This window comes from Camellia sinensis, chromosome 6, assembly GCF_055761805.1.
Source record: "Camellia sinensis isolate YWXY chromosome 6, ASM5576180v1, whole genome shotgun sequence".
NCBI lineage: Eukaryota > Viridiplantae > Streptophyta > Magnoliopsida > Ericales > Theaceae > Camellia > Camellia sinensis.
The window spans coordinates 57,090,503-57,105,129 of record NC_138966.1 but is presented as its reverse complement, the minus strand read 5'-3'; the positions used below and the strand labels follow the sequence as shown (position 1 = coordinate 57,105,129).

Here is a 14,627-nt window from a genome sequence, read left to right as displayed (position 1 = left end):
TCCCGGTGTTTAAACTTCTTTCAAGTTTTATATGAGTTCAATGCAATGTGCTTATCAAAAACCAAAACAACATCCATAATTTAAAATGTTTCAACTTGTCTATATTACCTTTACTCAAATTTTAGTTTGTATAATTTCAAGTTCCAAGTTTATTTTTGGTGTCTCATCTCTCTATTCCCACCACATGTAACACCCGCATAGATCGAAAATGTACAGACTTGTTTCACATTGTGTGCTATTTTGTTTGCTTGACAGTAATGTTCCATTGATCTATATATCAAAACTGAATGTCTATCACACTTTGGATGAATTCTCAACAATCACTAATCCTAAACTCAACAACCATTATTATGCAACCTTGAGCAATAAATATTACAAATATTAAATTCTAATAAAGAGTTAAATCCGTAATTTCATACCATAAAGTGATACTACACAACTACTAAACTAAGGTCATGTTTGTTTGGGTGGACATGAGTTTGGGATTGGACTAATAGTCCAATAAAATTATTAATCCGATGTTTGGTTAAACAATTAAAGTACGGATTAATTATTTTAAACTTGACTATTAGTTAAGATAGGATACATAATCCAACGGATTGGTATTCCTAGGACTATTAGTCATGGGAATACTAATCCAGTCCGTCCAAACAAACATGGCCTAAAGGTCTTAATTAAGTATAGTATTATTAGTTAATGAGTATAAAATGATGGTTCATTTTCGCTAACAAATCCAATTTAAATTATTTGATAAATAAATAAATTAACTAATTAATTAAAATGATAAAAGAAGATAAGTGGGTAGTACCTGGATTTAGAGAGGCATTATTAGTTAAAATTCCAGAGAAAACCTCCAACTTGTTCATGTAACGCGTAGATCCACGGTGCGTTTGGGCTCTCGCCAAACATGATTCGATATCATTACACCACCCACCGCCCTGCATTATAAATTCATTTATTATTATGAGAAAATACATCAAAAACTTGTTAACGGATTGCATCATATTAGAAACCGACCTCTCAATCAAATCTTAATTAAAACTTGAATATATAGTCAATAATCGTAACACTATCTTATATGGTGTCATTGATTAATAAAAAAATATAAAAAAAATTTAATCGACAAATTTTATTTCCAACTAATTCAATATTGTTATGATCTCTATCACAAATCAAAATTATTCATTAAATAGTGATATTGCAATTTCATTAAAATTTTTACTCCTTTCAACGTTGGCTTTGGAACAGTTCATCATCTTATTTGCATTCTGTGAATCTGTATTGCTTAAAAAGTAGGACCTACTAAAAGAGTGGTCCGCGATGCAACACCACTAGGCAAATATAATCCCATTAGAATGAGTAAAATATTTAGTCTCAATTTGATTAGTAGAATTAAAAATTCGGATTTTTTTTTTTTCATAATTTAGATTGGTGTGTTTTTCAGACCCTTTGACTTTATCGAGTTTCGTTTTAACAATTTAAATTGTTTATTTTGTTCATAATTTTTTTATGTGGACTGACTAACCTAACTATGAATTTCTATCAAGGGATAGACAGAAGTCTAGGATAGAATGCTGTCGGAGGGAGACTAGGGTACAATAGCGAAGTTAGACCGAAATGAACGATTCAATTCCTCTAGAAGAAAGGAGAGAGAAAGAACAATCAATTCTATGAAACAATATCTTATTTACTAGGATCGGTTGCTACTAGTTCGGGTTAACTCAGAGATAGAGCCATTAGGGGAGATATCACTCACAAAAAAAACTTAACTCAATCTAATAATCATAAATTATTCAATTTATTATATTTGTCACCAGAAAATATATAATTTATTTTTAAAAATACAATTGTGGTTCATTTTTATTTATTTATTTATTTATTTTACAAAAATGTAACAAATTGAACATGTTACAACTATCAAATTGATTTAATTTTTTTATTTTATTTTATGATATACATAAAGGACTATTCAAAATGAATAGTTTGTATTATCGAAATACAACCTATGATGAGCCTCACGGGCTCTAACAAACTGATAATTTATGAGATTAATATAAGTTTTGTCATGTAGTGAGTCAGTGGGATAAATAATTATCTCTTGTCCATATTTGTTTTGCATAATTATATGTTTGTTTTGTATTTTTAGTCACAGGATTAAAAAAATCACAAATTTTATTAAATCAAATGCCCATCGAAACCTAATTTTGATAACAAAAATTGAAAGCAAACACTAAAATATAAGTCATATAAATTAATAATTCTAATCATATATTATAATCCTTATAATCAAACATACTATAATAATATTACCATTCAATCTTAATGTTATTACCATCCAATCATAAAACACTACATAGATGGTGATCTCCACTAATTATCCTTGTTAACTAAATTCGATAATTCATACATTTGAATACTTATGTAGTAATTTATGATTAGATGATTATACCGTCCTCAGTCATTGTCACTGACAAACTCTGTTTCTAACCTGATCTTCACAGTAGGTGAGTGAATTGAATTGACTGGAGATCAAAATTTATTTGAGGGAGACGCTTCTTCCTAGTTAGGAAAATCAATTAAAGAATATTGTTAAGCTTTGTGGATTCATCACGGAATTCACATCGATAATGCGAATCGTTAATATGTACGTCTTGTCAAGTATTTTATTTCTGTAAAAAATTTCGTTAATTAGATATCAATAGTCACTTGATTAAGTCACATTTGTATCAATAATTTATTTTAAAATCATATTTACCGTTGATACAAATGTATGGATCAAATAATTATCGATATCCGATCAATGTAATTTGTTATAATGATCAAATACTCGACGAGTTATACATATTGAATGGTTCAGGTCATCGTCTAGGCCTCCTTGGGCCACTTGATCATATCACATTTGTATCAATAATTTATTTTTAAAATTATATTTACCGTTGATACAAATGTGACCTGATCAAGTAGCTAATGATATCCAATCAACATGATTTTTTTTATTTTATTTTTTGCAGAATTGAAGTACTTAACGATTTTTACATATTAAATAACTCAAATTATCGATGCAGGCTCTATGATGAACCCACAGAGGTTCAATATTACCCTCAATTCGATATGAACTAGATAAAAGCCATCCCTTATTTTAACTGAGCAATGCGAGCTGGTTGCTAAAACTAAATAGAAGATTAATCCATCGCATCACTGTAATCGTAGTTGATATGTCAAAGTCATCACCATTGATTAAAATGTAACTGGGTAACTTTCCAATTTCTGCTAAATAAATCTCGAGAGCTTTCTTCCCAATTTCTCCCTTTCTGTGAGGTGTTTTCTTTCCTCCATGGTGAAAATTTGTTGGGTTTCTCCTTCTCTGTCTCGTCAGTGTGGATCTTCCTTATCCCTCTTCCCCCGTCTCTTGCCTAGCCGTTACCACTATTCCACCGCCAGATCTACTATAGATTTGGCCCGTCTCCACAAATATGGTTGTCTCCGGTTCGAGGTTGAGTTTTTCAATTATTGTTTTTATTTTGGTTTGGTTTCGTTTATGGAATCCATCGGTGCTTGATGTAGCTTAACCACTATGTGGTTATAATCTATGATCTATCTTAGACATACACTACAGTCGATTGATTGGCCTCCACTTTGTAGTACGAGCACAAGCACGAGCATAAATTGCGCGTCTAAATTTTTTCATAGATTTACTCCTATGTGTTTTCTTGATTTCATTTTTTTTTTTTGTTGGTAAAAGTTTATCTGTTTGGATGGATTCCTCTTTGTATGTGCCGTTTGGTTTCATCAATGAAAATTTCTTTCTGATAAAAAAAAAAAAAAAATGGAGAATTAATCCACTCATTAGAGATGTTTCAAGGAAGATTTTAAATATGTGTTTTATTTTTAATCCAAAAAAAATGTGCATTATTGTGTTAAGATACACATATAAGATAAAACTAAAGTCTAATTTTATATTAGGAATTTGTTAATTTAGTTAATGTAGAACTGCTTAATTTGACTAGCGTTATAAATAGAGATATGAATCTACTTAATTTGACTAATGAAATGACCTTTGATAGGGCCGCGTGGAGAAGAAGGATTCATGTAACCGACCCCATTTGATGAGACTTAAGGCTTGGTTTGGTTTGGTCAGTTAATGTAGAACTGCTCCCATCCCCTCTCTCTCTCCACACTATCTCTTCCTTCCCCTCTCTCTCCTTTGTCAAATGTTAAGGCCCATAGTCACAGCTAACACACTATAACAAAATCCGACAATACTAACACATATTACTAACATTCCATTATAAAGCAAAAAAAATTGATAATAGTAATAATTGAGTAAATAAAGACATCACTTGCTAACTAATTTAACACTTGATCTAATACACATGCCAACTTCTCCACTAGAGATGTATTTCTGGTATAGAATAAAATTAGAGACAATGAAAGTGTAACCCACACTATGTGATAATGTAAGACCCACTCCTATTATAAATAGATGGTTGAAAATGTGATAAAAATTAATATATCCACACATAGAAGAATTAATCAAATAGTTCAAGCTTATTACATAATATATTGTTTTGGCATTCATGGTTAGCCAAATAAACTAAAATGAAATTTTTGTATTACTACTAAATCCATTTTGTTAGATGTGGATTACTACCAGGGTTGGAATAAAAACAAAGATTAAAGATCTTTTACCCTCAAATTTTTGTTTATCTATCTCGAAATATTAGCAATTATCAAATATTAAAAATTTGAAGATGTTAGATGTTATAATCACACAATATAATCCAATGATGTGGATATTTTGAAACAAGAAATAAGAAGATTCAAAACAGATAATCCATGCTAATATCTAGTAATTCCAAAAATATACTAAATAATTACTCCATGGAGATTAAGGACATCTCCCCATAAAGGAATGGCTCCCCTTCATACTGTTACCTCCATACTCCTCCATATTTTATTTTTTGAATTTTCTTCTTAATCCACAGTAATAATCTAAACCGTTCATCTTGTAAATCTTATAATGAAGGCCATCTATGCAAAAAAATTAGCATAATCAGATATCGATGAATATATGAACGAATTTTTTGTTTTATAGAATGAAAGGTTTAAATTTAAACTCACAGTTATCGTTCATTTTAAAAAATAAGTGCAATTTATTTATGTATTTAATGATATCCAATAAAACTAAGTTTTTGCATAACTTATCGAAATTGTTGAGATTACGAGATGAACGGTTTAAATTATTATTATGCACCTAGAATTGACCCAAAAAATAAAATATGAAAAAATATAAAAGATAAAAAAAAAATTGTGGAGGGGAGTCATTCCCATCTCGTAAACCAATCCCTAATGGATACAGACTTCCATAATTTTTATTAAATGAAATTTTTTAAAGGTTATTCAAAAAATGAGATGGAGATCATTGAATCACACTGTGAGAATGATTGTGGATCTAGACCAAAATTTTGGTCATTATCATATGAATATGAGCTCGGCCACGGAAAATTTTGGGCGTCATTTCATTTCGTCGTGGCTTTAAAGTCTGTTTATTGACTAAAAAAGTCTTGGTGCATTGCACTAACTCATTTTCTCCTAAAATTTCATTTTTGCCATTCAAAAAACAAAAAAGGAAAAAATAAAAAAATAAAAAACTAGGTATGCCAATCAAACTATTTTTCTTAATATTAATTTTATTCATGAGATATGAGGGGTTTGTGGTTGCTACCTCCGATGTGAGGACTCATTATGTGAACTTTTTTCATTATTAGAAATTTTTAAAAACAAGTACAATGATCTGTATGAATACATGACATAAATAGATAACAATTTCATATAGCAAAATTTATTTATTTTTATTTTTAAAATTTAAAATTGCATATTAAGCAATGGTATTTTTAAAAGGTTATGGATTCTAATTAAAATTTTATGTTTTCAAGGTTTTTTTTTCAGCATACAATAATAAATTTCAAAAATTAAATGAAATTTTTTGAATTACAAATAAATTTTGTCAAACAAATCCAGTCTTGCCTAAGAATGTGCAGTGTGGTATGTACCCTGCACTATTTATTATGCAACATATTTGCCAAAATTATTATGAAAAAGAAGAAGAAAAAAAAAAAGAGTCAACATCACATTACTGAGAAAAATGTATCCTCAACACTGCCAAAAACTCTTTAAAGAAAAAGCAAAGACTGCATTGGCCAGGCCCACATTGCAAGTGGAGATTTGTTCAGGCTTTTGAGGATTAATCTGGTGTTTTCCTAACGAGTGATGCCATACAAATTAGTAAATCAACAATGATAGGGACCTCCTTTTTGGAGAACTCTTACAACTCCCAAAATGATCCATACCACTCATGATGTGGGCTCACATATACATTAGTGGGCCCCACACATCATGAGAGGTGTAGATTACTTTGAAGATTGCGAGAGTCCTCCAAAAAAAGTCACACTCATTTTTTCTTAATAAATTTTATTTAAAAAAAATTCAACTAACATCTTAAAAATTTGTTATGTGGTTTTTTTAAAAATAAACGTTAACAACATTATATTCACATTTTCTTTATCATTTTTCTACATCATTCTATTCACAATCACAACTAGTTATAAAATGAGTTTCACATTAGTTATAATAGGGTCATTCACAATACACATATGTTTTTGAAATGTGTACCATATGCACGTTATAATATGAAAGTCGTTATACTCATTTCACTTTACTCTAAATACACCCATTTCTTTATCCTTATTATACATAGTTATTATTCACACTCTACTTTACTCCAAATACACCATCCTCTATGTATAATAAAGATAAAGAATGGAGTGTATTTAGAGCAAAACAGAGTGAAAATAGCAGCTCTCTATAATATTTGTAGTGTTAATACTAGAAATGTTATAAGTAAGTGACTTTCAGACATAGCTAAAAAAGATATAATAGGTCATAACCAATATCACCTAAGTAAAACCAAAGACTTTTTCACTTATAACAAAAATAAATCATAATTAACATTATAGTGAGTTATAACTAAGGTTATAATCAAACATTACTTGATGCAAAACTAAAGACTTTTTGGTCATAACCAAAATAAAAAGCATAAAAGGTCACAATTAATACCACAATAAATCATAGTCAAATTATAACCAAACACTACAATAGACCATGATAAAAAATCACAAATGCCTTAACCAAAGCATATTGTACACGCTCTAAAAAAACAAATGTATATCTAATGGTTGTAGTGATGCCACCACATAAAATGATATATATATATATATATATATATGTCAGGATATACATATTCATTGCCCCGATTCCTAAAAAAGATGGCAAAAGTGCTTGCAAGAGGTTGAAGATGGTACTTCCTAAGATTATTAGTGAAGGTCAGACTGCATTTTTAGGTGGCAGATATATTCATGATGGAGTTTTAATAGTTAATGAGATAGATGGATGGATAGAGGAAATCTAAGAAGAAAGGTATAATCCTAAAATTGGACTTCCAAAAGGCCTATGACTCAGTCAATTGGGATTTTTTTACTGTCCATGATGTCTAATTTTGGATTTTGGATTTGGTCAGAAGTGGGTGAATTGGATGAAAACCTGCATTTCAACAGCAAGGTTATCAGTGTTGGTGAATGGATCACCTACAAATGAATTTACACCTGGAAAACGGATCAGACAAGGGGATTCACTGTCACCATTCCTCTTTAAAATAGTGGCAGAAGGTCTGAATTTGTTGTTGTCAAGGGAAAAAGAAAGGGGTTTGATAAAAAGGGCATTGGTAGGTAGCCAAGAGGTCAGTATTTCTCACATTCAACTTGCTGATGATACAATAATTCTTTGTGAGGCTGAATGGGAAATTCTTGCAATAAAGATGATTCTTAAGATGTTTTCAAGTATTATCAGGTTTAAAGATCAACTTTCATAAGAATGTTGTTTGTGGGATAGGGGTTGATGATGAGATGGTTAAGTATTTTGCCTCAAAGCTCAACTGTGATTAGCAAAAACTTCCACTAAAATATTTAGGGTTACCTTTGGGAGTTAATCCTAGGAAGAAGAAGACATGGCAACCTATTGTGGATAAGGTGAAGGTGAATTTATCATCCTGGAAAAGGAAATTATTGTCGTTTGCTAGTAGAATGAGTCTCATCAAGTCAGTTCTATAAAGTTTGCCTATCTACTATATTTCTATTTTCAGAATGCCCGAGGATGTGGTGAAGAGTATTGAGAGGTTGCAAGTTTTTTTTTCTATGGAGGGACTCAGACATGAAGAATAAAGTCCATTTGGTGAAATGCAAAGATGTTGCCAAGTGTAAAGATCAAGGAGGGTTGGGGATAAGAAGAATTAAGGATCTAAATGAGAGTTAGTTATTAAAATGGTGGTGAAGATATGACTCTGAGAATGGTTCATTATGGAAAAGAGTTGTGGGGAGTAAGTATGGCCATGAAGGTAGGGGATGGAGCCCAGGTGTGGTGATCAATAGATCCATGTCTATTGTCTGGCAATAGATATTATCAACTATTTTGGATAATTCTGATTTGCATACTTTTTTGTGTGAATAATCCTATAATTGTGATTGGGAATGGTGAGAGTACAGTTTTGGTGGGATAGATGGTTGATGAATGGGATTTTGAAGGAAGCTTTTCCTAGGCTCTTCAGATTATCTAAGAATAAAGATGACTCACTAAAGCTATTTTCTCGTATCAGAGAAGCAGTAGGGGAGTGCAGGTTCTTTTTCAAGAGGCCTTTAAGAGTCTGAGAAGAGGAGGAGGTCAGAAGACTTATTGAGGTATTGGCTGGGGCCCCAAACTTAAGGGACAAAATTGAGGATCATGTTCAGTGGTTAGCAGACTCTACTAGATCCTTTTCAGTCTCCACTGTGAGGAGATAGTATGAGTTGGCTTATGGCTCAGCTATCAGTACTCCTAAATTGTTGTAGGGCAACGATGTACCACCAAAAGTTAAATTCTCTGGTTGGATGGCCTGGAGTAGAGTGAAAACTATAGCATACCTTCAGAGAGTGGGAATTCTGGATTCTAGTGTGAACAATGTGTGTCTATTCTGCCGTGAGGAAGACGAATCTGTTAATCACATCCTTCTATACTGCCCTTTGGTATGGAAGGTGTGGTATGAATTATTGGATTGGTGGAATTTGTCTTGGGCCATACTTTTATTGGATTGGTGGAATTTGTCTTGGGCTATACTTGGTTGTGTTGGTGGTCACTTGGAGTGGTGGTCGGGTATTTAAATAGGTTGGAAAGGATGTTATGGCAGTCTATTCCCTTTGCTCTCATGTGGTCTATATGGAAGGTAAGAAATGAGTGTTTGTTTCAAGGATCACAACTAGATTTCAAGGCACTAGGGGAGATGATTAAAATTAGAGTTGTTCTTTGGTTGAAATATAACACAGTAGGGGTCCCTTATTCTATTAATGATGTGGTCTTCAATCTTCAGCATGTCATTCCTTGTTCAAGGCAGCAGGGAAGGATTAGAGGAATGGAAAAACAAATGGTCTTTTGAAAGTGGTGCTTATTGGGATGGTGGTTTATGCCTAAGAGGTTTCATTAGTTTGAGTTATTTGGCTAGTTGTTTACATTATTATTTTTTGTCTATTTTTCTGATCATTTGTGTTGGTTTCTCACCAATTTCATGACTTGAGTTAACACATGATTGAGTGTCCTTTTTGGTACCAACCTAGTTGGGATTAGGTTGGGATACTATGATGTTGCTTTGCTCTTGTCGTCTCTTTATTCATGTATGTCCATATGTCATGTATGTTTTTATCATCAATAAAGTTTCTTTTTTATCGATAAAAAAAATAATATATATATATATATATATATGCTACCCTACAAGTAGGCTCTATTATACAAATCCATATGGGGGAATAACACACAACCGATGTGTCGGAAAAAATATTACAAAAAAAAAAGTGATAAATTTTATAAATATTAATAGTTAAAAATCATAATTTTTTTTAATATTATGTAATAATTTTTCAAAAGACCTCATGAATAGTAATTTCCCAAATTCATATTGAGGGTTGATTTGAAAATTAGGTTTTTAGTGCTTTATTTTTTATATATTTTTTACAAAAAAAAAAGGTACAAAAAATAAAAATAATAGATTAATTTTTTGCACATGTTGTTAGGCTGTGAAGGTTCACCACACGTTTTGTTTTGTTTTAATAATTCGAAACGTTGAATGTATAGAATTCGTTGAGTATTTCATCTCTAAAAAAAATTAAGATATCGAACGTCACTTGATCAAATCATATTTTTGTCAACGATAGATACAATTTATTTGATAAAAATCTGATTTGATCAAGTAGTTGTCGATATTCGATCAATATAATTTTTTATAAAAATAAAATATTCAACAAACTCTACGGGTGTGTTTGGTAACGTTTACGTTTTCAGTTTATATTTATAAAAATTTTATAAATTGGTTTTTGTTTATTTTTTGTTTATTTTTAGAAAAACATAAACTGCAAACGCGTTTGGTAATTGACAAAATGTTTAAAAAAATTTTAAAATATAAAAAGAGTGAGAAATAGCAAGTAGTGGCAAGTGGCGGCGGAAGACGGTGGTGGAAAGTGATGACGGTGGGTGGTGGGTAGCTGGTGGTGACAGGTGTAGTGGTGGTAGTGGGTGGGTGGGTGGGTGACGGTGGCGGGTGGTAGCGAGTGGGTGGTGGCGGTGGTGGTGGTGGTGGTGGTGGTGGTGGTGACAGGTGGGTGGCGGATGGCGAGTGGTGGTAGCGGGTAGGTAGCGGGTGGTGGTGGTGGGTGGGTAGGTGGATGACGGTGGTGGGTAGTAGCGAGTGGGTGGTTGTGGCGGGTGGTGGGTGGTGGTGGCAGGTGGGTAGCGGATGGTGGTGGGTGGTGGCGGATGGGTAGTGGGTGGTGATGGTGGGTGGGTGGGTAACGGTGGCGATTGATGGGTGGTGGTGGTGGTGGTGGTGGCGGCGGGTGATGGGTGGTGGTGGCAGGTGGTGGGTGGTAGTGGGTGGTGGCGAGTGGTGGTGGTGGTGGTGGTGGGTGGGTGACGGTGGCGAGTGATAGGTGGTAGCAAGTGGGTGGTGGTGGCAGTAGTGGTGGGTAGTGGCAAGTGAATGGCGTGTGGGTGGCAGGTGGGTGGTGAGTGGTGGTGGCAAGTAGGTGGCGGGTGGTGGTGGCGGGCGGTGGATGGTAGTGGCGGTTGGTGAGTGGTAGCAAGTAGATGACATGTGGGTGATGGGTGGTGGTGGTGGCAGGTGGGTGGTGAATGGTGGTGGCAGGTGGTGGTGGGGGGTGGGTGGTGGGTGGCGGTGACGGGAGACGGTGGCGGAAAATTGTGGCGGGTGGTGGCTAGTGTTGGGTGGTAAAAAAAAAAAAAAACTGAAAACTCAAAATGGAAACACATTTTTTGTGTTTTCATTTTTTGGCCAAATTTATAAACTGTGACCACTGATTTATAAATCAAAAATTTTACCAAACAAGTTTTTATTTGAATTTTTAAAATTTTTATAAATATAAACAGAAACCAAAAAATGTAAATGTTACCAAACGGCACCTACACATTTAACGATTTAAATTATCAAAATTGGCCGATGCACTTCTAAATCCAACACGGTCCTAAACTGGAGAGAATAAAAGACGTGCAGGTCCAGTATCCGAGAATTGCTGATGGGGCATAGCATGATTGGACGACAAGAAAGGGCGCACTATGTATCGTGAAAGTATATTTATGGAATTATTACCTCGAACTGTAAAAGCCAGTTGCGTGCTCCAGCGCCGAATCCTCTGTGGAGATGATAAGCGGGCAAACTCCCATCCAAGCAATCTACGAATATTCATTCACCCCACAACAAAATTAAACAACTTCAAATTAATATATGTCCACAACATAATTATAATTAATTAATAAAAAATAAATAAATGTTAAATTGTTATCTCCATTGAAGAAGACTTACAAGCTTCCAGAACCGAAGTGTTTTGAACCAGAGTCATTTTCACCAGAAGCTGCTCCTCCGAGTAAATACACCACGGCGCGCATGCCAAAACCAATAGCAACCCCAACTCAATTTTTCTTCTATTCATCATTTTCGTTTCAAATTTCTAATTTTGTGGAGAAGTGCCCAAAGAAGTCAGAAAAAATGTACTCTAAATGTCGTCCATTGGTTGGATTTCGAAAATAACGCTTTTACCAAAATTACTTTTTAAGGTTTATTTTATTTTATTTTTCTATCAAAATTTAAGCAGCTTGATGAATGTGTTTGGATGATGTAAAAATTAGTATTTTGTTGACAATATTTTCAGAATTATGTTGAAAACTGAAGTTCAATGGGTGTTTTACCAAAAGAATGTAGAATTTAATGGAGAGAATGAATGAAAAAGCAGTGAATTCTTAAAAAATGTAAAGGTTTTTTTTCAGAAACAATTGACGAAATATTGAAAAGATTGAAATCCGGAAACGACCGTAATAAGAGATGAAAGAGAAAGATGTTTGGTTAGACAGAGAGGGAGAGAGTTTAATGGTATAAACAGAGACAATATGAAGAAATTGTAGCAGAGTGTGTTCAGAGAGGGAGAGAGATTGAGTGGGGAAGGAAGAAGAACTCGAGAAGATAAAAAGAAGGGAAGGTGTGGAGAGAGAGAGAGAGAGAGAGAGAGAGAGAGAGTTGTTTTGTTTCTGAGGATGATTATGGGGGAGGTAAAGAGGGTGAGATAGATATAGCCGCAAAGCCAACCAGGGGATGGGACCCAATTTGTGAAGATGGGCTGGAGTTTGGCCGAGATAACGATGATGCCGACGACAGGTGGACCATTGGTTTGATCAAGCTGATGTGAGTTCTCAACTTAAGAGCTGGAATGGAACTAACCTCAATTTTTTTTGGTGTGTTAAATTGTACCTTAAAATTTTATGGATTAAATAATTTAGGGTTTAACTTTTTTCAAATTTATCATTTTAATTTGAGAGGACGTTTAGATTTAATAATCGTTCACTTTTCAAAACTCATCGGATAGAATATTCATATAAAAATTAAAGATGACTGGATAACGAAATACGTTTGAATTAAATTTGTATTACAAAAAAATGAACGGATATTTTTAAAATTTTATTATCGTCCATTTTTTAAAACAAATATGATTCAAATAAATAGTTACTGATGTCTAATCAATTTTATTTTTTACATGAATATTTTACTTAATAAATCTTAAAAATTGAACACTTCGATTTTCTAAAACCAATCATAAAATAAGCTTACCATACCAAAACGTTCTCTCAAATTGTGATGAGAACTTGAAAGAAGTCAAGCCCAATAATTATAGAGAAAATTAGTAAAAAGTTCATCTTAAAGAGTGTATGTAAGGCATTAGATTCAAGAGAAAATCTTATTTGCTGATAAGGACATGCTGAAAAAGTCGCTATCGACGACAGCACCCAACGACAATAGGTTGTGGTGATGAGGTAGAAAAATATGTGATATTTAACAAATAGGGTGTTGAATACGTGACATGTATCATATTTTAACAAACAAGTTGTTTGGTGAATTTTAGAAGATAAAAAAATAGGCTTAATGAATTTCAACCGATATACAAATTGAGTGATTTCAAGAGATAAATAAATATATTGATTTTAACAAATAGTGTTCTTTTGGTCAAATTAAGTGATTACACCAGATAAAAAAATAAACCTATGGACTGAATACCCAAAAAAAAAAATTAATATATATAATTTTAAAATTTTCAATTTGATCTACAATACGTAATATATTATGTGTAAATTTTTTTATTTAGCACAAACGCTATCATATAAAGTTAACTTGTCTGTCATGTCGTTGTTAGCAGTAAATTGAGAAACTAAAATTATAGGTATATAATATTTTAATATATATATATATATATATATATATATTACAATAATAATGCCAATAACGCTAACTGGTTACACTAACTACTTAATCATTGACGATCAGTAATTGTGGTTGGTAAGGTGTTTCAATTGAAAAAAAAAAAAAAAAAAAATTTCCCGTGATTGGTGGGGGTTTTATTTATTTATATTTTTTTTGAGGTTGGGACTAACGACATGAATTCTTGGCCATAAAAAAAGATTTATGAATATGAAGCAACAATATTGCATATAGTCACAAAAACAAAATGTGGATCATATTGTAAGGGAGAGAGGATTCTTTTCGTTTCACAAAACCAACACAGTATTGGTGGGCTCTTGTGGGCCCATTATTGAGATTACCTTGGTAAGTGGTGGAGTCAAAAATTTAGGATAGAACGGACACACATTAATTACAACATTAAATTTTTTTTCTCCCTATAACAAGTAATAAAGAGATATTATTCAATTTATATACTTTCTTATTTATTTTTTGTCAATCGGTAGGATATAATATTACAATTATCATGAGATTTATATCAATGTAACTTACAAATTCATAATTAACAACTAAATTCTATTAACCCAACAATAAGAACAAATAGACAACTATATTTATAATTAATAAGTTCAATACTATCAACTCAATTAATTAAAAGAAATAACCAACTAAACAAATTCTATAATGAAAATTAAATTATCAATTAATTCAATTCTTATTTTGACATGGTAGCACAAAAATGAAAAGGAGAATA

At 32.6% G+C, this 14,627-nt stretch overlaps 1 protein-coding gene across 1 annotated transcript in view; it reads right to left on the bottom strand.

Annotated features, from left to right (window-relative positions):
- The window catches only part of LOC114279418 (pectin acetylesterase 9), a 36,159-nt gene extending 23,345 nt beyond the window's left edge, over positions 1-12,814 (bottom strand). Inside the window, 3 exon segments of the mRNA XM_082873835.1 lie at positions 809-938; positions 11,741-11,823; positions 11,954-12,814. Of these exon segments, the coding sequence (XP_082729961.1) occupies positions 809-938; positions 11,741-11,823; positions 11,954-12,083 (343 nt within the window). The 5' untranslated portion in view covers positions 12,084-12,814.
- Between the last annotated feature and the right edge of the window lie 1,813 nt (positions 12,815-14,627).